The sequence below is a fragment of the Typopeltis vanoorti genome, chromosome 7 (genome assembly GCF_054136105.1).
Source record: "Typopeltis vanoorti isolate ZY-2024b chromosome 7, IOZ_Tvanoo_1.0, whole genome shotgun sequence".
Taxonomy (NCBI): Eukaryota; Metazoa; Arthropoda; class Arachnida; order Uropygi; family Thelyphonidae; genus Typopeltis; species Typopeltis vanoorti.
Genome location: NC_143555.1, coordinates 128,131,078 through 128,155,359, shown reverse-complemented (window position 1 = coordinate 128,155,359; position 24,282 = coordinate 128,131,078). Strand labels below are relative to the sequence as shown.

At 35.8% G+C, this 24,282-nt stretch overlaps 1 protein-coding gene across 4 annotated transcripts in view; it reads right to left on the bottom strand.

Annotated features, from left to right (window-relative positions):
• The window catches only part of LOC150105063 (cell growth regulator with RING finger domain protein 1-like), a 112,360-nt gene extending 90,979 nt beyond the window's left edge, over positions 1–21,381 (bottom strand). Inside the window, exons 1-2 of one of the 4 annotated variants that reach the window (XM_090396123.1) lie at positions 21,373–21,381; positions 6,079–6,209 (exon numbers count right to left, since the gene is read on the bottom strand). In XM_090396123.1, the coding sequence (XP_090252249.1) occupies positions 6,079–6,209; positions 21,373–21,374 (133 nt within the window). In that variant the 5' untranslated portion in view covers positions 21,375–21,381. The other 3 variants (XM_090396122.1, XM_090396121.1, XM_090396124.1) reach the window with 3 other exon arrangements.
• Positions 21,382–24,282: the final 2,901 nt, after the last annotated feature.

Below are 24,282 nucleotides of genomic sequence, written 5' to 3'. Positions count from 1 at the left end.
CCGCACAGCCCATCTTGCTGAAGCAGAGGTCAATTAGTGCTAGACTACCAGGATCTTCCTTTCTGGATTTCCAAAGCTGCGGTGCATGACAGAGTGATAGTGTGTTCGACTCCCAGTCATGATAGTCTGGAAGAAAGGATAGTAAGACTCAGGAGAAGAAAAGCAAAGAATATGGGAAGAAAAAAAGGAAGAATGAGAAAGGCTAGTGCTACTAGTAATCCTCCAGATGATGACACTGCTAACTAACCAACTGCCACTTCTTAAACTTACATCCCATTCACTTTGTCTCAGAAATGATAGTTTGATGCGCAAGTTTCGTTACTCTTGCTAAAAACAGACTAAATATAAACCTGCTTCCATGATGTAAAGCAGCTATCAGATAAGTATAAAAAACTAAAAACAATACAGTATGGTGTTAATTCTAGAGCACAAGTTTTAACCCACAATAAGGATAAGAGCATCAGTGTCAGAAAACTTGTTGGCATCCAAGCTAGATTAGATTATTCTGATTCCTTTTGATAAAAAAGGACAAGAGGAGACATGAAGATGGTCTTTTTGACACGGTCATTATGTAGGAATGGAGAAGAATGATGCCAAGAGATTAGTCTTATCTTGTGTTATGATGGTACCATCTGAATGTGTTAAAAGATTAAAAGAGAAAGATTTGAAAGGAAGGGGAGAAGCTACACCCAACGGGATATAATGAAGAAAAGACAGAAGACAAGAATGCTGTTTGAGAAAGAGGTAAGTTTTCTGCGTTTGGTTTCTTCAAAGAGATCATTTTGATTTGTTGATCCCCTCTCAACAGCATCACAAAAGTGTAGGATGAGTGACGAGCTAGATTAGTCTTGATCCACTTGTGACTATACTGATTTTTTTTTTCCTTAGATTGCTTTGGCACACTTGGAAAACCAAGGTGCTTGTAGAGTGGTTAGCGATTTTGAGTAGAATAGATGTCAAAAGGCCTTCATCCAAGTTAGAATTATATCTGCCATCTGATCAGAGCTAGTGTCTAGATCAGGAGAATGGGAACAGTAATAAGATCATAGAAAGGAGTAGAAATCATAGAAGTCATATTTGAAGCTGGGTAAAGGATAAGAAATGGATCTTTCTTATTCATTGGGTAAAGATGTGTAAAGGAAATCTGAATGACATTATGTTTGAATTATCAAGAGGAGAACTAACATTTGTAATATATTTGGAATGAAAAATGGTTAAGAACAGATGCATTATATTAGAAGGATGACAATTATCTAGTATTCTGTGAGAGGTTTGTGTTGGGTCATTGCCAACAGCAAATACTATGGCATTTCTTCTTGCTTGATCAGTGAAACTGGAAAAGAGAAATCAGTCTGAGTTGCAGATAGCAAAGTCTGCAAGGAAGATGATCTGATTTGAGTATTCGAAATGCAGAAAATAGAGCATCTGAGATAAAGAAATTATTATAAGAATTTGCTGGCCTGGTTGGCGAGTGGTTAGCATATCCGCTCTCTAGCCAAAAGGCTGCAGGTTCAAATATCGCCATGGGCATGGATGTTTGTGATTGTCTGTTAAAATACTAGTAGTGGTGGTGGGCAGTAGATGGCATTGGTGTAGATGATGCAGTTCTCTGTAGTTGGTGGATTAAGTGGTGGAGACTGAGAGCTGTAGAGCAGGTGTCCTCCCTCGATGAATCCTTGGACTCCCTGGAGGTGTCACACAATAATAATAATTTAAAGTGGTAAAAAAAGGTAAATGACTGTTATTTCAAAGAATAGCAAATAAATTTTGAGCCCGAGAAGATCAGAAACAGGATTTGCTATTCTAGTTCCAACATTTGCTATTCTAATGTGGAATTTCATATCTGATAAATGCATATATACAACATACACACAGCAATTTTTTTTTTTTTTTTTAATGGATAGAATAATCATGCAATGTGTGGTTTGGATAGCTGACGTAGGTGATAGACGTTGAAGTTCAATTAGAATGATAGTCACCCAATACTTGACAGGCTAGCATTTTAAAGATAGTGAACTGTTGGGTTGAGTGTTCTGTTCATATGACTAAGTATTTTCTGTAGCATGTTAAATTGCTATAAAAAGAAGAATAAACCATTTGAAAGATGAATATTGTGTCCAGAAGGAGTACACAGTTATTTTAGAATTATAATGAAGCGCTGTTTAAATGCACTAAAAAAACAAACATATCTAAATGTGTCTGGCTAAATAGCAAACAAATTATCTACAGACATACAGATGAGCTTGAGTGTGGAAGTTATTCATCTTTAATTTTGAAGCTTAATTCACAATACCAAAGGAACAAAAGAAATTTACTTAGCTGTTCTATCAGTTATTAGAAGAAATTATTTTAAAATTTTAACAGACAAACAAAAGTCCTAATTTGATGCCATCTATTGCAGGATAAATAAGTTTACAAATATTAAGTTACTCTGAAAATAGGATGTTATTATTTTGACTACAAAAGCTGTTAATTGAAATCAGAACAAAATTGGGTATTTAAAAGAGTATCCATTTACCTATTTACAATATTTTCATCATCATCAAATTCCTGACATGTACCTTTTTTTTTGGGGGGGGGGGGAGTTCCTACATGCAAAAGTTACCTTATTAAACTTCCTATCAAAATTTTTTCCTCCAAATCAGTCTTATCTATCATGACTCCAATATTATCAGATCTTATATTTTTGTCTTCTAAGGCACATTTTATTGTATATATTCACTCAGATGGTATGGCATTGGTCCATACCATCTGAGATTAGCTCTGGAAAAATATACACAGAAATATCAGTGCATTTCCAGTAATATACGGTTGACCTTAAACATAGGGGGTATATGGGTGCCGACCCCCCTCTTCACTGTTCAAAAATCCTTATATAACTTTTGCCTCCCCAAAAACCTAACTACTAATAGACTACTGTTGACCGGAAGCCTTACCGACAACACAAACAGTTGATTAACACATATTTTGTACATTATGTATGTATTATATACTATATTCTTACAATAAAGTAAGCTAGAGAAAAGAAAATGTTATTAAAGAAAATTATAAGTGAAAATATTATAGTACTGTATTTATCGATACGGTTTACATAGTCTGTTTTTAAGATGAATCGTATGTCTGTCAGTACCAACATCAGTATTGTCTTATATGATACAACACACTGTAGATATTATACATATTACTAATGCTAGAAACATCAAAAATGAAAACATAATTTTATGCTAATTTATTTAACTAATTAACAACAGTTAATTTTATGCAGTTATGATTTAATACTTCATCTTTACATTTGTTTCCATTTCTCTCAACTGCAAATGGCACCATGAACAGTCTGTAAGTGTTTGTGTGCGTTCGTTTTGAAAAATTTTAACTTTTTATAATAGATTTGTATATACTTTATGGTAGTAAATAATAAAAGACTAGTATCTACATACATTTTATGTATATACTTATGTAGATATAAATTTAAATGCACAAATGTTCATTTAGTGCATTTATCAAGTAAAAAAATTTCTTAATTTTTTTTGATATTTCTAAGCTACGCAGTTTGTCTGTGGGTTTTTTTCAAATTGTTGCGAATCTCCAAAAAATTTTCCAATATACTTATTAAAAAAAAAACATGTATAAGTGGACCCACGCAGTTCAAACCTGGGTTCTTCAATGGTCAACTGTATAAAGAAAAATCTGAACAGTTATCAGAATGTGTATATTTTTTTTTCCATGTGAAATAGTCTGCATCTGATGGTACTGAACTTCAGGAAATTGATGAAGCCAGGGACTTGGAGATAATAGTGGACAGACAGTCAAGTTCAGAGGCTATATCGCAAAAGTTGGTAAAACAGTCAAAGGATTACTTGGATGTTCAAAATCAAACTAACAAGTGAAAATAGGGAAGTTATTATCCCTCTTTATGAGGCAATAATTCAGATGTATCTTGACTACTATTGGTCACAGATTTAGTCACCTGGGTTTCTTGGGGACAAGGAGGTGAAAGAGAAGATTCAGAAACGAGTGACTAAGCTAGCGAGAGGTCAGTGGAATGCTCCCTATGAAGACAGGTTGAGTTACAAAGTTTAGTTGATAGGCAGAAAAGAAGGAACATGACAGAAACTTTTAAGATATTAAAGGGGTTTTATAAAATTGACACAAAGGAAATTTTTCAATATATGACAAATAGAGATCTAGGATTCAACCATACAAAGGTGGTCTGAAAAGTTCTCGGCCTCGATCATAGATAGCAACACTATCGGCTAGATTTTTTTTTCTAAGTTGGTACATCTGCCATAAGCATCCATCTGAAATTGCAAGTCATTCTATCAAGTAGTTTGTTTTATACAGCTATCTGAAGCAAAAGTGTTGTCTGTATCCCTTGAAATGAATAAAACTGAGTATCAAGCGGTCATAAAATTCTTTGTAAAAGAAGGTTTAACGCTAAAAGAAATTTATTCGAAGTTCATAAAAGTTTATGGGTACTCTTCTCCTTCATTTCTGACAATTAAGAAATGGGCTGCCGAGTTTAAATGTGGCCGTACCAACCTTGAAGATGATCCACGTGAAGGACGTCCAAAAAGTGTAACAACATCAGAAATCATTGATCAAGTGCATGATATGGTATTGGATGACCGGTGAGTCAAAGTGCCTGAAATTGCTGAGACTATAGGCATTTCAAAAGAACGTGTAGGATATATTTTGCAAGAAGAATTGCCAATGAAAAAGCTTTGCACAAGATGGGTACCGCACTTGCTCACAGCAGATCAAAAACGCACTTGCATGAAAATCTCTGAACAGTGCTTGGAGCATTTTAACAAGAATAAAACGGATTTTGTGCGTTGATTTATTACTATGGATGAGACTTGGATTCACAATTACACACCAGAATCCAAACAACAGTCAAAACAGTGGACAGAAGCTAGTTGTTCTGTACCAAAGAAGACAAAGTTGGTTAAGGTCATGGCATCAGTGTTTTGGAATGCTAAAGATATTATTATTATTATGTGACACCTCCAGGCAGCCAAAGACTCATCAAGGGAGAGTGTGCCAACAGCATCGAACGATTGATCCTTCCAACTACTAACCATGTTCAAACTTGCTTAACATTTTGTGTGAGCCATCAATAGCAGAGGCTCTACCAATCGACCAACATTTTGTTTATTAATTATCTTGAAAAGGGTAAAACAATAACCAAGGAATATTATTCCAATCTTTCAACCAGACTAGACAAAAAAATTCGTGAGAAAAGACCAGGTTTGCAGAAGAAAAAAATCATCTTTCATCAGGACAATGCACCTGCCCACAAAGGTGTTTTGGCAATGGGAAAATTAAGGGATCTGCACTATGAGGTGTTGGAACATCCACCCTATTACCCAGATTTGGCTCCCTCTGACTTCTATCTCTTCCCAAAATGAAAACTCTTCCTCGCTGCTCAGTCTTTTTTTTTTTTAGAATCAAGAGGTGATTGCAGCTGTATTTTGCAGATCTTACTGAGAACCACTACAGGGACGGGATAATGGTGCTGGAGCATCGCTGGAATAAATGTATTAGTCTTAAGGGAGATTATGTTGAAAAATAAAACTAATTTTGAAATTATAAATACATTTTTTCATTATCAGACTGAGAACTTTTCAGACCACTCTCGTAGAAGTTTTGTGTTTGGTTAGTAGAGGTGTGTGGACTAGATTTTTTGTGTAGAGAGTGGTGAATGAGTGAAATTTATTGCTAGAATTAGTTGCAAGTTCCCTAACAATGAATGAGTTTAAGGAGAGGTATGATAGGTTTTGTGTGTATAACAGTTTGGGTCTACCACGATGAGTCTTCATTGAAATACCATATTATAATAATAATAAAAGTTCAGACATTATGATAAGTAAACAGTGAAGTGATATCAAAGATAATGTACCACTAAGAGACACTCTTGCTTTGATGAAGTCCCATTTATCATATGCATAAATGCATCAAATATACAGCACATGCAGAGCTCACATGGAAAAGAAAAATATACAAACAACTATGTGTAGATCTAGAAATAAACTTCACTCTGTACTTCCATAAAATTATATAATCATTAATAACAAGTACCTGAAAGCATTGAAGATGAACTTTCACCAACTTGAAAGGAAAAGGGATTATTAATACGCATCATAGGATGGTTCATCTTAGGCAAATGCAGATATTTAACTGAAGTCTGAGATAACGCTCCACCAGGTAGCCTTACAACAAAATTTTAACCATCAATGTCAGTTTTTTTTTTTTTTAACTATTAAACAATACAATATCAAAATTCAAGTATATCAATGGAATATTTTCCTTTAAAACAGTGAAACGAATATCTGAAGGCCACTTCATTAAAATACTTTATTACTACTAAAACATAAAAAGTTACTTTAAATATTACTAACATGCACATACACACACACACGCAGCAAGTTTTAAAAAATACTCATGTCAAGGATTTTATTCTGACTGAAGCACATATGACATGTAATGAACTTTTGTACATATCACTTTTCGAAAAATGTTTATGTATTTGTCCCACTGTGGTACCAAGTTATCTAATTCCAGCACAGAAAAAAGAAATCTTCGTCAAGTATCTCAAAAAGAAGGAAATAACATGGTACACAATACCTCTGGCTGAAAACCAATTGCTAGTCAGGTGCTTCTTCAGGGATTCATATAGCTGGTAATTACAGCAAATGATCACTTATCTTCCTTGTATCCAAAGGTAAAAAGGCTAAACAAAGTAGGAGAAAATGGATGAATGAAGAGAAATTAAGCATGAAATGTGAAAGAAGACGACACTGTGGAACGACTATTTAGGCTTAGGTGCTGGTTTACATTCACACTGCACTTTAATGAAATCATTTACAGAAAAAAATAAAAAGAAATAATTAAAGACTAAATCTGTTGTTTAATTATTTCTCTTTGTGCTATAAATTATTCCACTAAAGTGCAACATGAAGGCACCGTGGAGGCAACACAAAATGAATGTTGATATTGATCAGTTGTATGAAGAGCACAAACAGCAGGCCAATAAGGTAACTCAGTTGGTAAAGGCAACAAAAATGCAGTACGAAAAGAAATTAGCCAATCAAGCTAAGAAAAATCATAGCGAGTTCTTTCAATATATATAGCAAATAGAAGGAAAAATTACTATGGGAGGATGATGCTAGTCGACGACACTGGCAGGTTAGTAACCAATGCAGAGGATATAGTTGAATTATTCAATTATCAGTTTATTTCATCCTGATGAAGGCAACATCAGGAGAAACTGGAGAGTAGAAGATATGGAGGAAGAGGGACTGATGGTGAATGGGCAGGAAATATGAGGAATTAAGTAAACTCGATGTTAATAAGACAATAGGATTTGACAGTATATCGCCACATCTTGAGGAAATGCCCTATGGAATTATTAGCACCTTTGAAACAACTATTTAACATGAGTCTTACAATAGGGGTGAGTCTCAAAGGAATAGAAGATGGGAAATTGTTCCACTTCACAAAGGGGGGAATAAGACTACGGCTACAAATTATAGGCCAATCTGGAGTTTGTTAAGGTATTAAAAAACGTGGAGAGGCCTAGGATTCAGAAACAGGTTGATAATAGCAGCATGGATTTGTTAGAAGGAGGTCTTGTTTCAGCAGTCTGCTTATTACAACAAGGTGACAAATTCACTCAATAAAGAAGCATATACAGTGGTGTACTTGGATTTTTCAAAGGCCTTTGATAGATTGCCACATGACAAACTAATACTAAACTGAAACAGATCGAATTAGATAACAAACTAGTAAGTTAGATAGTTGGTGGAGAGATATCCAAAAGAGAAAGGTCAATAGTGGAGTGCCACAGGAATCTATTTTGGGATCATTATTGTTTAACTTGTACGTTAATGACATTGGGACCAATTTAACTGGGGATATGCAGCTGTTTGTGATGATGCAAAGTTAGGAAAGGTTATGAGAAGTAGAGCAGACATTGTGGCCTTGCAGGAGGATCTGAATAGAGTACATAAGTGGGCAAATGATTGGAGCTATCAGTTTAATGTTGCAAAGTGCAAGATCATCTTGAAATGTGGTAGGCAAGATTGGGATGCAAAGTATACAATTAACGGAGTAATTCTGAAGAAGATGGAGATGATGAGAAATCTCAGAGTGATGGTGGATAGACACTTGAAGTTTAGGGGTCATATTGCTTAAATTGTGAGAACATACCAATGGATTATGGCAATAATGAGAAGGACATTGACATGCCGAAGAAAGAGGTTATGGTTCTGTATAAGGCTTTGATTAGGCCACATATAGACTACTGTACACAGATTTGTTGCCTGGTTTTCAGGGGGATGTAGGGATTTACTAAATTAATGTCAGGTCTATGAAATGAAATGTAAGATATGAGGAGAGATTAAAGGAATGATTGAGACATAAGTTGGCGAGTGATTGTTACCAGATTAATGTGAAGATATTCATAGAGTAGAGGCCATCCATGGAAACTGCCTAAGGAGGGTGTGAGCAGAGAAGTGAGAAGCAGGTTCTTTGCATAGAGTGATTGGTGAGTAAAATAAAATGCACTGCCTGAAAGTGTCGTGAGTGCAGAAACTGTGAATGAACTCAAGGCACAGATTGATGATCTTTTGGTATGACAGAGTATAGGGCCTCCCACAATAAGTTGTTTGACTCCATCGAGGTCAGATATTAATAATAATCTGCTAGATGTCAAAGTGAGAAGCAGGTTCTTTCCATGGAGAGTAACTGGCGAATAAAATAAAATGTATTGCCAGAAAGTGTAGTGACTGCAGAAATTGTGAATATATAATCCTTGTTATACCAAACCTGTTTCTTTACCATTTGCTTCACACATTTTAACGTAGTGATGAATTTTTACCAGTGAAGTACATGTAGAAATCAAATCTTGCTGCAAACTTTTATGCATGACTGTTTCCAGTTGTAATCTTGCAACGGATGCAATCTCGTGGTCATATGAAGGAACAGATTGCAAACATTCTTCACTTTTTCAAGCTTTCCAAAAATGATATATGAGGTGCTATTACCACATATATTTTTTTTAATATAGGTATTATTTCTGGGAAAATTCCCATGTTACTTCTCTTAAAAAACTATTATTTATGCGACTATTTTAGCCTGTTTCCATTTAGGAGTGTCCCTTATTTTAAATACACTGGCTTTTTACTCAAGAAATTTTTTAGGACATTATAAGTGTATTTTAGAGGTAAATATATGCAGACTAATAGACAAAGAAATTTTGCACATACCTTGTTTGGATGTTAGGATGTCTTCGTTCTCCATGCTTCTGCTATTATGCTGATAGAGGGAGCTAGGAAACGTGGGTGGGAGGAGTTGTTTGAGGCACGGTAGGAAGATTAAATTAGAAAACCAGGGTTTCTTTTAAAAATAATATATATATTATTATATTTAAGGTGCTTCTTTGGGAAAAAGGAAGGGATTTATGGGAAACAGGGCGTGGGAGAGCGTCAGGGTGTCAGCCATTTCGATCGTGTATCTTCATCAGAACATTTCGGGAAAAGTGTAGGGCTATGTCATGTCGGCTTGGTGTATCTGCCTTAGGACTTTTGTTTTCACTTATTGGTCAGAGTCGTGACCTAATTTTTATGTTGTGGAGCTTACAACACTCTATTATTATGGCGTTGTCAATTTGCGGGGTATGTTTCTGTTCAAGGGCGTGAACTGCTATTCCTGTCTTCCTTGTACTCTGTATTTTACTTTTCGTTTTGATGTTGCATTTTTTTTGTGTTTAAATGTTCTGGAATCAGGATGTTACAGTCACAGAAGTGTTCTTGTAGTCTAGTCCATAAAGACCTGATGGTAGAACCTGTGTGGGTGAGATCACAGTCTTTTTGGCAAGGAAATTTGTAGACTACATTTTGGTGTTCTAGCATTTCTTTGTGTGCGAGCGATTTAGTGGGTTTTAGGAGAGTTGCTAATTTTTGGTTGTGAATACTAGCTTATAGTCCGTGTGTTTGAAAATATATTTGTAGGCTTTGTATGTGTTTTGTATGTATGGCAGTTTGATAATCTTTCGTGTTGGGAAGTCTATTTTGGTTGTAGGGTTGTTTTGACGGGTTTCTGCTGTTCTATTTGTGAAATTTATTAGTTGTGTGGGATAGTTGCGATTTTTAAAAATCTGTGCTAAATTATTAAATTCCGTGTTGAGATAATTACGGTTAGTTGAGAATTTGTAAGCATCTATACATTGTGATAGGATGACCGATTTTTTAACTGAATATGGATGGTATGAACTGAAATGGAGGTAGTTTCCGATGTGTGTAGGTTTGTGGTATATTTTCGTGGCTATTTTGTTGTTAGTTCTGATTAATGTCAGGTTTAAGAAATTGATGGATTTGTTCTGTTCAATTTCCATGGTCAATTTTAGTCTGTTGCTGTAATTGTTAAGGGATGTCTGTAAGGTGGTGATGTGTGTAGGTTCTCCAATGCATAGAATGTCGTTCACGTATCTCCCATAAAAGGTGATGCCTGGGGGGGGGGGGGGTTAGGAGTGACTATGTGTGCCAGGAATAATTCCGGTAGTTGTCCACTGATATTTTGGCCATAGGTAGACCAAAAATTTGAACATATATGTTGTTGTTGAACATAAAGAAATTAGCTGATATTATGAGTTTGATCAAGTTTATGATGTCATTTGGTGTTAATTTTGTGCGTGTGTGCAGAGTGTGGTCCTCTGTGAGTAGTGTGTGTACGATGTCTAATGTTCTGGGGACATCCACGTTAGTGTATAATGAAGTTGCATCCAACGAGGAGAGGATGTCTTCCCGGGATAAAGTAACGTTATTTATTTTCTGGAATAGGTCGTCCATATTTTTTATCATAAAGTTTGACGTTGAAAGTAAAGGTTTGATGAGTTTAACTACAAACTTTGATAATGGTGCTGTGGTGGTGTTCTTGTAGGAGACTATAGGCTGTATCAGGTAACTGTCTTTGTGAGTTTTGATGTTCCCGAACATATGGGGGTTGCATGTGGTGCAGGGTGTTGTGTTTTTCATTGTGGCATATCCCGCACCCCACACGCATCCCCCCCATATATTCGGGAACATCAAAACACACAAAGACGGTTACCCTATATGGTCTATAGTCTCCTACAAGAACACCACCACAGCACCATTATCAAAGTTTGTAAAAAATAAGGACGACCTATTCCAGAAAATAAATAACGTTACTTTATCCCAGGAAGACGTGGACATCCCCAGAACATTAGACATCGTACACACACTACTTCAAGAGGACCACACTCTGCACACACACTTCTTGAAGTTCAACAACACATATATGTTCACATTTTTGGTCTCCCTATGGGTCAAAACATCAGTGGACAACTAGCAGAATTATTCCTGGAACACACTCCTACTCCACCTTCCCCCCCTCCTGGCATCACCTTTTATGGCAGATACGTGAACGACATTCTTTGCATTGGAGAATCTACACGCATCACCACCTTACAAACATCCCTTAACAATTACAGCAACAGACTAAAATTCACCATGGAAACTGAACAGAACAAATCCATCAATTTCTTAAACCTGACATTAATCAGAACTAACAACAAAATAGCCACGAAAATATACCACAAACCCAGACATATCGGAAACTACCTCCATTCCAATTCATACCATTCATATTCAGTTAAAAAATTGGTCATTCTATCACAATTTATAAATGCTTACAAATTCTTAATATCTGTAACTGTAACCGTAATTATCTCAACACGGAATTAAATAATTTAACACAGATACAGAAACATACAACTATCCCACACAACTAATAAATTATGCAAATAGAACAACAAAAACCCATCAAAACAACCCTACAACCAAAACAGACTTCCCAACATGAAAGATTATCAAACTGCCATACATACAAAACACATACAAAGACTACAAATACATTTTCAAACACACGGACTATAAGCTAGTATTCACCACAAACCAAAAATTAGCAACTCTCGTAAAACCCACTAAATCGCTCACACACAAAGAAATGCTAGAACACCACAATGCAGTCTACAAATTTTCTTGCCAAAAAGACTGTGACCTCACCTACACAGTTCTACCATCAGGTGTTTATGGGCAAGCCTACAAGAACACTTCCGTGACTGTAACACCTAAATTCCAGAACATTCAAACACAAAAACATGCAACATCAAAAAGAAAAATAAAATACAGGGTACAGGGAAGACAGAAATAACAGTTCACGCCCTTGAACAGAAACATTCCCTGCAAATTGACAACGCCATAATAGTAGACAAACAAGACAACGAAACAATGCTTAGAATATCGGAAACAATAGCCATAAAATGTGATGAAAACTCAATCAACATCCACCGACTCTATCTAATTTCCGACTGTTGGAAGCTCCACAACATAAAAATTTGATCACGACTCCGACCAATAAGCGAAAACAAAAGTCCTACGGAAGATACACCAAGCCGATATGAACATAGCCCTACACTTTTTCCAAAATGTTCCGATGATGATACACGATCGAAACAGCTCACACCCCGTTAACGCTCTCCCACAGTACTGTTTCCCATAAATCCCTTCCTTTTTCCCAAAGAAGCACCTTAAATATAATAATATATGTATATATGTATAGATATATTATTTTTAAAAAAAAACCCAGGGTTTTCTAATTTAATCTTCCCACCGTACCTCAAACAACCCCCCCCCCACACACACACACATTTCTTAGCTCCCTCTATCGGCATAATAGCAGAAGCATGGAGAATGAAGACATCCTAATATCCAAACAAGGTATGTGCAAAATTTCTTCGTCTATTAGTCTGCATATAATTACCTCCAAAATACACTTATAATGCCCTAAAAAATTTCTCGAGTAAAAAGGCAGTGTATTTAAAATAAGGGACACTCCTAAATGGAAACAGGCTAAAATAGTCGTATAAATAATAGTTTTTTTTTAATTTTTTAAATGGACTAAAAATTAGTAACACATACTTTCCCAGGTGAAATGTCCATAAATAAATAGGTCATGTAATGATAAGCAACGGGCACAAGGCATGTATAACAGAGAAGATGATGTAGATGTTGATCATTACCTCATTACAGCACTTTTCAAGCTAAAACTGCCAAATGAAAAAGTGTTAATAGCAACCGAAATACTAACCAATATAATATCAAAAAGCATGAGGTTATATATGCCAGCCTGGTTGGCAGAGTGGTTAGCGTATCCGTCCTGCCAAAAGGCTGCGGGTTGGAATTCCGCCGTAGGCTTGGATGCTTGTAATTGTCTGTGAAAACACTAGTGGTAGTGGTGGGTTGAAGATGGCATTGGTGTAGTTGTGGTTCATTGTAGTGGTTGGTAGAGATAGAGAGTTGTAGAGTAGATGTCTTCCCTCGATATATCTCTAGACTCCCTGGAAGTGTCAAGTAATAGTAGTAGTAGTAATAATAATATAAACATATGAAGGCAATGTGCAGAAAAGGTAGAGAAGGAAGCAAAATATTTGGTTCCTCCTGTAACTCAGAGAAACATAGAAAACAAATGGACTGAGATCGAAAATATTAATCAAAAATATCTATATTCATGCAGAAGAAACTGGAAAGAAAAACGAAATGGTTCAATAACGAATGTAAAGAAGTGTAAAGAAATGTAATGAGATAAGTTAAAAATTGCTAGAGGATCCATCACCAGAGAATACTATGAACTATAGGAGCTGCAAAAATTTAACTAGTGTAAAAAAATGGAATCAAGAGAACAAGGCTGACAGAAAAAGAAAAAAAATTAATGCAGAAACTGAAAATACTAATAATTCAAATTTTTCATTGGAATAATTAAAGATATAAATCACAAACTCAAATACTATCTGCCACTCAAGGAGATTACCAAAGGGAAAAAACTGAGCAGTTAGTTTTCTGAGACACTACTAAACAGATCATCACTACCAGATAGAAACCTTATACCCAAGGTGGACTGAGAAGGAAATATTGAAGAACCTGTGAATGCTGAACTATCTTTAACAAGATCGAGAATGTTACTAAAGCACTAAATAAGTAAAGGCAGCCAGTGAAATAAAACTACAGCAGAACTAAAATTTGAAGTAACATCTTCAACTGAAATAAACACATCAAGGTTATATGGCAAAAAAAGGAAATCCCAGTGGACTGAATTATAGCCACATCTATTTTTAAAAAAGGGAACCCATCATTACTAGTCACTATAGATGCATCTCTCTCTCTCTCTGAGACTTGCCATAAAATACCATCTGCAATGATTGAGATAAAATGTATATGCTTCAAACATCAGACTCAGTGTGGCTTCTGCAAAGAAAAGTTGAAAACTGATTATACTTGTGCAATCCAACAATTGTTAGAAAAACATTATGAATCTGATAAAGAATCGTCAAGTATTTGTGGGATATAAGCAGTATAATCCACAAAACATCAATCTGCTATTTTGGGCCATTATTGTTTAACTTGTACGTAGGCTTATTACTTGTTACTTATTAGTCTTATTACTTGTTCAATAAGTAATAAGACTAACTTTACTGTCGCGAAACCACTCATCACAATATTAATTTCTTTGGAATAAAGAAACGTTGCTGTCTGTGTTAACAAAAGAGGTTGATAGATGGCGTATACGGGCTGATGTGCCAGAGTGTCACGTGACTAAACGCAAGCTTGTTTTGGCGCGCCTATAAGTGATTAAATTTTGTGTATGGGCGCAAACACGTTTCAGTCCCAAATGAGTGAACACTTCCCACAGAAATATTCAGGTCAACATGCAGCTGGCGTACTGTAATACTGCGATCCTCCTTGATGATAATCGCTGCTGTGTTGATCATTGTCTCTGTGATGGACGTTGAAGGTCTTCCCTCATGCTCAAGATCTTCCACATTTTGCCTTCCTTCCTTATTTTTCATCGTGGAAAGCTTCGCATATCATGTTAAAAGTGTCCGATGCTGATATTTGCAAATGCACACAAAATTTAATTGCATAACGCTGTTCCAAGGACGCTTCCATTTCGACGACTGGTCGAGGTTCGTAGGCGTGCCGAAACAAGCTTGCGTTTAGTCACGCGACACTCTGGCACATCAGCCCGTATATGCCATCTATCAACCACTTTTGTTAATACAGACAGCAACATTTCTTTATTCCAAAGAAATTAATATTGTGATGAGTGGTTTTGCGACAGTAAAATTAGTCTTATTACTTATTGAACAGCCCTTGTACATTAATAACTCTGGGACTGGCTTAACTGGAGATATGCAATTGTTTGCGGATGATGCAAAGTGGAAAAAACTATAAGAAGTAGAACAGATGCTGTAGCCTTGTGGGATGATCTGAATAGACTGTAAGTGAACAAGTTAGTAGAGCTGTCAATTTAACGTTACAAAGTGCAAGGTATTGAAATTTGTATACAATTAATGAGGTGGAAGATATGAAATATCTGGGAGTCAAGGTGGATGAAGACTTGACATTTAGGGATCACAATGGATTTGGCAATAATGAAAAGTACATTGACACGCAAAAGCAAAGACGTTATGGTTCACTTGTATAAATAAGGATCAGGCCACATACAGAGTATTGTGCATAGATTTGGTCACCTGGTTTTCAGGGAAATGAGGATGTATTGAAAGGGTCCAAAGAAGGTTTGCTAAGTTAATGTCAGGTCTATGGAATATCAGATATGAGGAGAGATTGAAGGAATCCAAGTTACAGAGCCTTGTGAATAGGGTAGGGGGATATGATTGGGACATAAGTTGGTGAGGGACTGTTACCAGATCAATGTGGAAATTTTTCACAGAGTAGGAGACAAGAGGCCATCCCTAGAAGCTGTTTAAAGAGAGTGTGAGCAGAGGAGTGAGAAGCAGGTCCTTTGCATGGAGAGTAACTGGTGAGTAGAATGCACTGCCTGAAAGTGTGGTGAGTGCAGAAACTGAATAGGTTTAAGACACGGTTCGATGATCTTTTTGCATGAGAGCATATAGACCTCCTTTGATGACTATTTTGATTCCATGGAGGTTGGATGTTAATAATATCATAAACTGAACCTCTGAAATATTCTGTATCAACAGAACACTTCAGAGGTTTAATATGCAGTTGAAAGGATATATTAACTATGATCAATATACAGTTTAAACAGACTTGACAGACTCCTGTGGCATCCTGATACTTTTCCTTTAAAGTATCAGGATAAGTTATCCTCTTATCCATTCTCTTAATTTTTCACCCATCACCTTAGTCACAATTTTTAAGAGTAACGTGTCAAATGCCACTATAAATCAAATAGCAAATCTTTACTTCCTTAAACTCAATTGCCACTTAGTAGCAGTCTAAGCAGTTACTAAGACACGCTTCCCTTTATGAAAGCCATGCTGTCTTCTACTGAGACTCATCTTAAATTCACAACAAGACTATGAATAAACTAGGTGCCAGTGCCGAAAATATTATTTCCCTGGAAAGTTCAATTTTTTCATGTCACACAATTCCTTATTAGCACTGAAAATTATTGTTATTATGTGGCACCTCCAAGGACTCATCACAGGGGATCCCACTCCACACAATGCCAAAATAGAGACAGATTAAATCAGAGAAATTTATCTTTACTCCTTTATTCACTTATTCTTTTGAAGAGCTACCATAAATCCATTTTGAAAGCAATGATGAATATCCTTCAAGAATAGCATGAGATCAGAACCCTTTCCAAGAAAATTAAATACTATGTCCAAATTTGAAATATTAAGGCTGTTTCCTAGATATTTAAGACAAGATCAACATGCATCAATATTTTTAGAATAATACCCTTGTTTTTTTCACCCTTCTCTCCTCCAAGTGATATTACAGTACTTATCTTCTTCAAGCCTCATGGTACATAAGACAAAGATCCTTTTCTTCCAGATACTTCTGTCTTCTGCCACCATTTCAGTTTCTCTTTAACTCTCCCAGCCAGCCATTCTTCTTTCCTTTTCTGTCATAATCTGCCAAATTATTTAAGCCTTCCCTTTTGGGATCAATGTCAAAGCTACTCTTGGAATCATGCTTTGTTGTCCATTCTCAGTATGTATGTGTCTAATCCACATTAAACCGACACCATGGATGTAGAAATGTAAAATTATGCATTTTGGGATAAACAGACTACAAGCTGTGTACCAGATCAATGGAACTGTACTCCAGAAAATAGATGAAGCTAAAGATTTGGGAGTGGTAGTGGATACTGGGTTGAAGTTCAGAGGGCATATTACTGCATTGCCAAGGCAGCATAAGATTACTTAACTATTGAAGAACACACAAGTAGAGATAAAGAATTTATTCTCTTTCATAAGACATTGAACTATCCACATCTGGATTACTGTGCTCAGATCTAGTCACCTGGGTTTCTTGGGAGATGAGGACGTACTGGAAAGGATCCAGTGGCGAGTGACCTGGTTGTAATGTCAGTGGTCTGTGGAATGCTCCCTACGAGGATAGATTGAGGATTTGTGGATTGTAGAAGTTAGTTAATAGGCAAAAAGCAGGGCTACAATAGAAACATTTAAGTTATTTAAAGGGTTTTAAAGGATTAATGCAGGAGAAGTGCTTTAGCACTTACATAAAGGAAGCAGAACAAGAGGTCATCCCTGGAAATTTAAGCATGGTTAGTAAGGGTATGAGGACTAGACTTTTTGCTTCAAGAGTGATGAATTGAATGAAATAGGTTGCCAGAGTCAGTTTGTAGGTTGCTCCCATCCACAAAAGATTATTTACAAACCTACACTACAATTTGTACCAATTAATTTTTTTATATAGTCCAGAAACCTTGTTCTAGAGACCAAATATGGAACTTTTTCAAGCATCTTCAGGCCTCCAGTAAGTGGGGAGGTGTTCTTAATTTCACTGGGCAATGAAATTAATCCATGCCCAGCATGAGATCCAAACCTGCAGCCTGCTGGTTGGAGAGTGGATATATTAACCACTCAGCCAACCAGGCTAGTTGCGAGAGTGCTTTCTCTAATAACAGGTTCAAGGAGAAGTATGACATATTTTGGATACTTTGGATGTCTCATCACAATGAGCTTTCAAACTCCATGGAGATAGCTGTGGTCTGTTCCATTTTTGGACATCAAACTGACCCTTTCCTCAGAGAAATTAAAAATCTCAGTTTACAGAAAAGCTACCCACACCAACAGATATCTACACGGTCAATCCCATCATTATTCTCCTCAAAAGTTTGGATTCATTTCTACACTAGGACATCGTGCTCGCTCTCTTCTTGATGATGAGATTGAACTTAATAAAGAACTCAGGTCTACTTTTCAACTAAGTGGTTATTCACAAAAAACAATTGACAAATTCCTATTACATCCACCCGTTCGCAATAATGAAGACACCAATAGGGTAAAAGGTAATATTTCTATACCATACATAAGCTCTGTCTCACCCCAATTGGCTAAGGTTCTTTGGAAATACAACATAAGAACTTTATTTACTCCTCTTCTGAAAATCTGCTCCTCAGCGCTAAATTACCCAAAGAAAGAGTATCACAAGTTCAATTCCAGTTGCCAACTGGCAAAACTTTTTCTAAGAGCCTTTTTTGGCCTAGTTGGCCAAGTGGTTAGTGTATCTGCTCTCCAGCCAAAAAGATGCGGATTCGAATCCCACTGAGGGAATGGATGTTTGTAATTGTCTGTAAAAATACTAGTGGTGGTGGGTGATAGATGCTGTTGGTGTAGTTGCAGTTCATTGTAGTTGGTGGATTGAGACAGAGTTGTGGAGTAGGTACCCTCCCTCGACGGGTCTTTGGACTCCCTGGAGGTGTTACGTAATAATAACAATAATAATAATTTCCATCTGCTTTCATTTCTTTTATATATTATATATATATATATATTTTGTTTTTTTTTTTTTTTTGCTTATTCACTTTATGTAAGTCATCATTTATATATAATTGGGGCCAAATTTTTTTTAATATTTTATTTTCATTTGAAAGTATTTAATTTAGATTCCTGTTTTGATGGTTAGTTTCTATGTCTCTGATTCATACATAATACTAATTTAAATATTATGTATGAATATTCAGTAACATGTTACTGAAGATCTATTTTGATTTTATTAGTGATATCTGAATGATTTCCATATATTATTTAATCTTCTGAAAGCATTATTTGCTTTTGCATATACAAGTGAAGTAGAATACAGAAACAAATTAGTATATATATAAACTATTCCGTATATTATTTAATTTTTGTTTTGAGAGAATGTTCTGGGGAGTTAATGACAACTTTTACATATCTTTTTAACACAAGTTTTGCAATGGACCCAGTTCCAAAAGAGTGGAAAGAGCGGTAAAATTGTTCCAATTCATAAGGGAGGTGATAAGACTAGGGCTCCAAATTATAGGCCAAAATGTCTGGAGTTGTGGTAAAGGTGTTAGAAAGGTTAGTTAGGACCAAGATTCAGGATTGGGTTGACAATAGGAAAATACTCTTTGGCAGCCAGCATGGATTTGTTAAAGAAAGATCATGTTTTAGCAATCTGCTTACTTATTATAATAAAGTGACAAATGCATTGGATAAGGGTGGTGCATACACTGTGGTATATTTAAATGTTGCAAAGGCCTTTAGTAAATTGCCACAAGACAAGTTGATAATTAAATTGGAATGGATAGGATTAAACATTTGATTAGTTCACTGGATTGGGGACTGGATCTCTGATAGGTATCAGAAAGTTGTTTATGGTGGAGTGATATCTCAGAAGAGGAAAGTTACTAGTGGTGCAGCCCAAGGGTCTGTTTTGGATCCATTGATGTTTAATTTGTATGTAAATGATATTGGAATAGGTCTGAATGGTGATGTGCAGTTGTTTGCAGAAGATGCAAAGTTGGGGAGAGCAATCAGGAGTAGAACGGATGCTGTAGCTTTGAAAAAGGACTTGAATACACTGGCTGAATGGGTAAATGAGCAAGGATTTCGGTTCAATGTTGAACTGAAATCCTTGGGATGTAGAGTGCATAATTGATGGATATATCTTGGACAAGGTAGAGGAGATGAGAAATCTGGGATTGATTGCGGACAAGGACCTAAAGTTTTGGGACATATTGTGAAAATTGCGAGGACAGCACAGCAGATAATGGTGCATAAAGCACTAACTTACAATAGTAAGGATGTTATGGTTCCCTTGTGTAAGGATTTGATCAGGCCACATAGGGATTACTGTGCATGAATTTGCTCGCCTGGTTTTCAAAAAGATTATGTATTGGAAAATGTCCAGAGATGATTGATATATGCTATTAAGAGGTTATTACCAGATTAATGTCAGATAATTTCTGACATTAATCTGGTGATTTGCATTGAGTGAGGATAAGGAGAGAACAAGAGGTTATCCCTGGAAGTTGTATAAGGACAGTGTGAGCAAGGGGACGAGGAGTAAGTTTTTTACATGGAGAGTGGTGTTTGGAATGCATTGTCTGAGTGTAGTGAGCAAGGAGAGAGCAAACATATTTAAGATACAGTATATGATGAACTGTGTGTGTAACAGTGGGACCTTCCAGGAAGAGGTTTTTGAACTCCACGGAGGTTTTAATAACTTGCTGAAAGCAGAATTTGTTTTTGTATATAAAAACAAACTAGTAGTACATGAAACTAAAGTACTATATATAAATTTGCAGTTTCTAAACAACTTTCTTCTCATAAGCTCTGGATCACTTTCGAAAACGTTTGGTACATTGCTAGAAACGAACAATGAACATTTATAATTCATTCGTTTATAAACAAAGTCGGGGGGGGGGGGGGTAATCAGTGTTATTCCATAAAAACACTCACCGTAATAAAAACATTGCCATAGTAAAAAAGCATGTTAATATAACAAATATCATGAAAATATTGGAGATTTCAACCACAGGTGCTAATACAGCTGACATTTTCAATCACTTTAATAACAGAAACACAAAAATCAAAAGAATCTTTTATACGTCAGCGCCCATTCATATAGTCTAAATAATTTAAAAACATTATGCATAGCACAACAGGTAAAATTTCCGAGAACAGTTTCAAACAAACATTATTGCAAAGATAGTAAAATTAACTCAAAAATGACTATCCAAGAAAACTACATTTCTATCCGAAAATTAGCCTTCTGGACACCCTAGAATATACACATTTTAAATAAGCAGCCTACCACTGCTTTAAAAATCCACATTAATAAAAACCCCTCTGGTGCAAAACACGAACATAACACAGCTTCTCAAAATTAGATTAGACAGCAGACTCTATGCAACTAAATAAGTGTAGAAGTTTTAATCAAAACATAATATGGATGTAATTAAAAAATAAATATATCAAATTATCCAACATTTTATTACTTTTTTGTTTTACTTTTTTAAACTACAGCTTACATACTAAAATATGCCATCTCGTACATGAGAAGTACAACGTGCAGAATGAAAAAAAGTGGCAGGAAAAGGGATAAAATAAATAAATAATAAATATTATTATTATCATAATAATAATAATAATAAATAAATTCCATAATGCATTTATTTGCTATATTGTGTAGACAAAACCATTTAAGTTCTATCTAAACTGTAGAGACTGAGGAAAAAATCAATCACGACCGTAACCAATCAGCAGTCATAGTTAGCTAGCCTAACTATCCCCAAGAAAGGCAGACAAGTGTACAAGTATCGCCATCTCGTGTTCTTTGACACAATATATTATTGTCTAAAATAGCATGGGTTAATGGTCGATTTTCTTGAGTTAACTGAACGAAAAACGGGAATTTCTGAGAAAAAAAACTTTGTTAACCGTGCCAGACATCGACTAACTCGAGAAGCTATAGAAGAAATGGTTACGAAAGTTTCCTCAAGTTGGCTACTAGAATCGAACGCAGGACATCCAGTTTCGAGCGGCCTTCCACTATAGATGCAAACGTAATTTCATACAGCTACAAAGGCCTCGTAAATAAATACTCCAAAAAATTTATTCTCAAATGGAGTTGGAAATCTCCTTTAGTCCTAACATTTTTCTCCCAACAGGTGAAACAGGTGGCTGTCTCCATCCTTCAACTCTTCATTGATAGCAAGCAGAAGAGATAGAGAGAGAGAGAGAGAGAGAGAGAGAGAGAGAGAGAGAGAGAGAGAGAGAGAGTAGTAGTAGTAGTAGTAGTATGATAGACAACTGACATATAGGGTTTCTAATTCCAAAAACATTGTAATGTTCTCTGTAACAATGTGAGTTCTAAGTCGATTTTTATGCGAAAAAGTGATAGGATCTACCAAAATAAAAGATGAATATAAGAAGTAAAGTCAGTGAGGATTGAAAGATGAAAGAGAGGAAGAACATTATCATATACTTCATGGTGACTGCCATTTAATGTGAGAGAATGTAAACTGTGGATGGTGGATGGTTGAAGAACATTGCAGAAAAAGTTTAAGACATTAAAATCATTCTAGACTATTCTCCTTTCCCAGGCTGTCTCTCTATTACCTATTCCACAGAACCTAATCAAAATAATTTTCCCAAAAAGAGTATCTTAAAAAATCCTCTAATGCCAATTTCACATCAAAAGTGAAAGTAGGCACTCTTTTATCCTTGACTTTGAAAATTAGTAGACAGCCAGTCTCCATATCTCATCATTATCAATATCCCATTACTTACTAGCATAATACAAGCCAGTATTTTCTAATGCACTCCCTATCCATGAAATGTACTACAGTTGATAATTTGTAATATACTAGAAGTGGTGTGAGGGGGTTAGTTTTAGATATAACACTCTATTCTAGAAACCAAGCTGCTTTTTGAATAAAGTCTGTAAAAAGGAAAGCAGTGTAAGTGCACTTTAAGACATTTCACAAACATTCATACTGACATGGGGTTTGAACTTACAACCAGATAGTTGGAGAGCAAGTGTGCTTTCAGCATCCAGTTGTATGTTCGACTATGTGTTCTACAGTAGATTTTGCAGAGTTGCTGCCTTTAAAAACCATTTTGTTCAGAATATGGGTGTTCGAATCGAAGGTATACAGCAAATTATTGTTATTGTTTATTAAGCAGACCTAGTGTCATATTATATTTTATGGCTTGGTAAAAAAAAATCTACTCATTAATATAATTAGAACTAAGTAATTTTTGGAAATCAGTTACTAGCTGGTCTCTGTGCTTATATACTTCCGATAGCTGATTTTCATGCTGACATGGCGGTATTTTCTAAGTTCTGGGAGATAAGATGTTATGTTTTTTCCCCAAGATAAAAACTAAAAACATCCAGAATCACGATACTTACCAAAGTCACCCCCCCCCCAAAAAAAAAGGGTAAAGTCTATATCCAGCCATGTATGGACTACAGATTTAACAATAACAAGGCACTTCAATATTTGACAAAATTACTTCGATACATGAGTTCCACAAACGTCTGTATAATTACAGCTTGTCTTTTGTCAGAATTAAAGATCGCAGCGTTCAGGGGAATTACAAATGAAACTTCTCTGGCTATACACTAAATGTGAATAAACAGAAACAAGTAATTTATTCAATTAAATCCAAAAAAAGAATAATGTTCTATGGGGAGAATTCATGTGCTGGTCTTATTTTTAACCAATGCTCCACCTTTTTCTTATTTTTCTGAACCATGTTTTTAGCTGGTAGGACATAAATTTAAATCCTGTCTACATCGCGGAAAGATGTTTTATGTTGAAGTAAGATATCATGCCTTAAACAGAAGTAGCAAAATTTCCCTCAGAAATCATCTGTTTTCTTCTTACAAGGCAGACATAATGTGCAGAAAATAAATGCAAGCCATAAGAAATAATGCAGCACCCTCGCCTTATTTTGTCGATGGTATTTCAAATTATCATTGGAAATTACCTATATTGGAAGTCAAACGATTTGAATTACCTATCTCTGAAATAAATTCAATATTAAAGTACTATAAGTGCACAAGCATTTCGTTAATGGAATTAACAACAACAACAAAAAAAACTCAGCTAAGACTGTGTGGGCAATTCAATATCCACAGGTATACCTAATCAGAGATAGATGGCCCAAGGCTATCAATAATTAAGTGGCACACAGTGAAGAGAGACGGTTCAACATGTGCGGCCATCTCGTGTTCCCTAGCACAATATACCGGGTGATTATAAAATAACGTCAAGTGTTCAGAGCCCTCTAGCGAGTAATGTATTGGACGAAACACACCAATATTCGGTAGACGTACACAGTGGAACATGGGGATTCGATTTAACGGGGGAAAATAGTACCAAAGTCGCCAACAAAGGAAAGTTTGGCGCCGCCAAATTAATTTTAGTAGG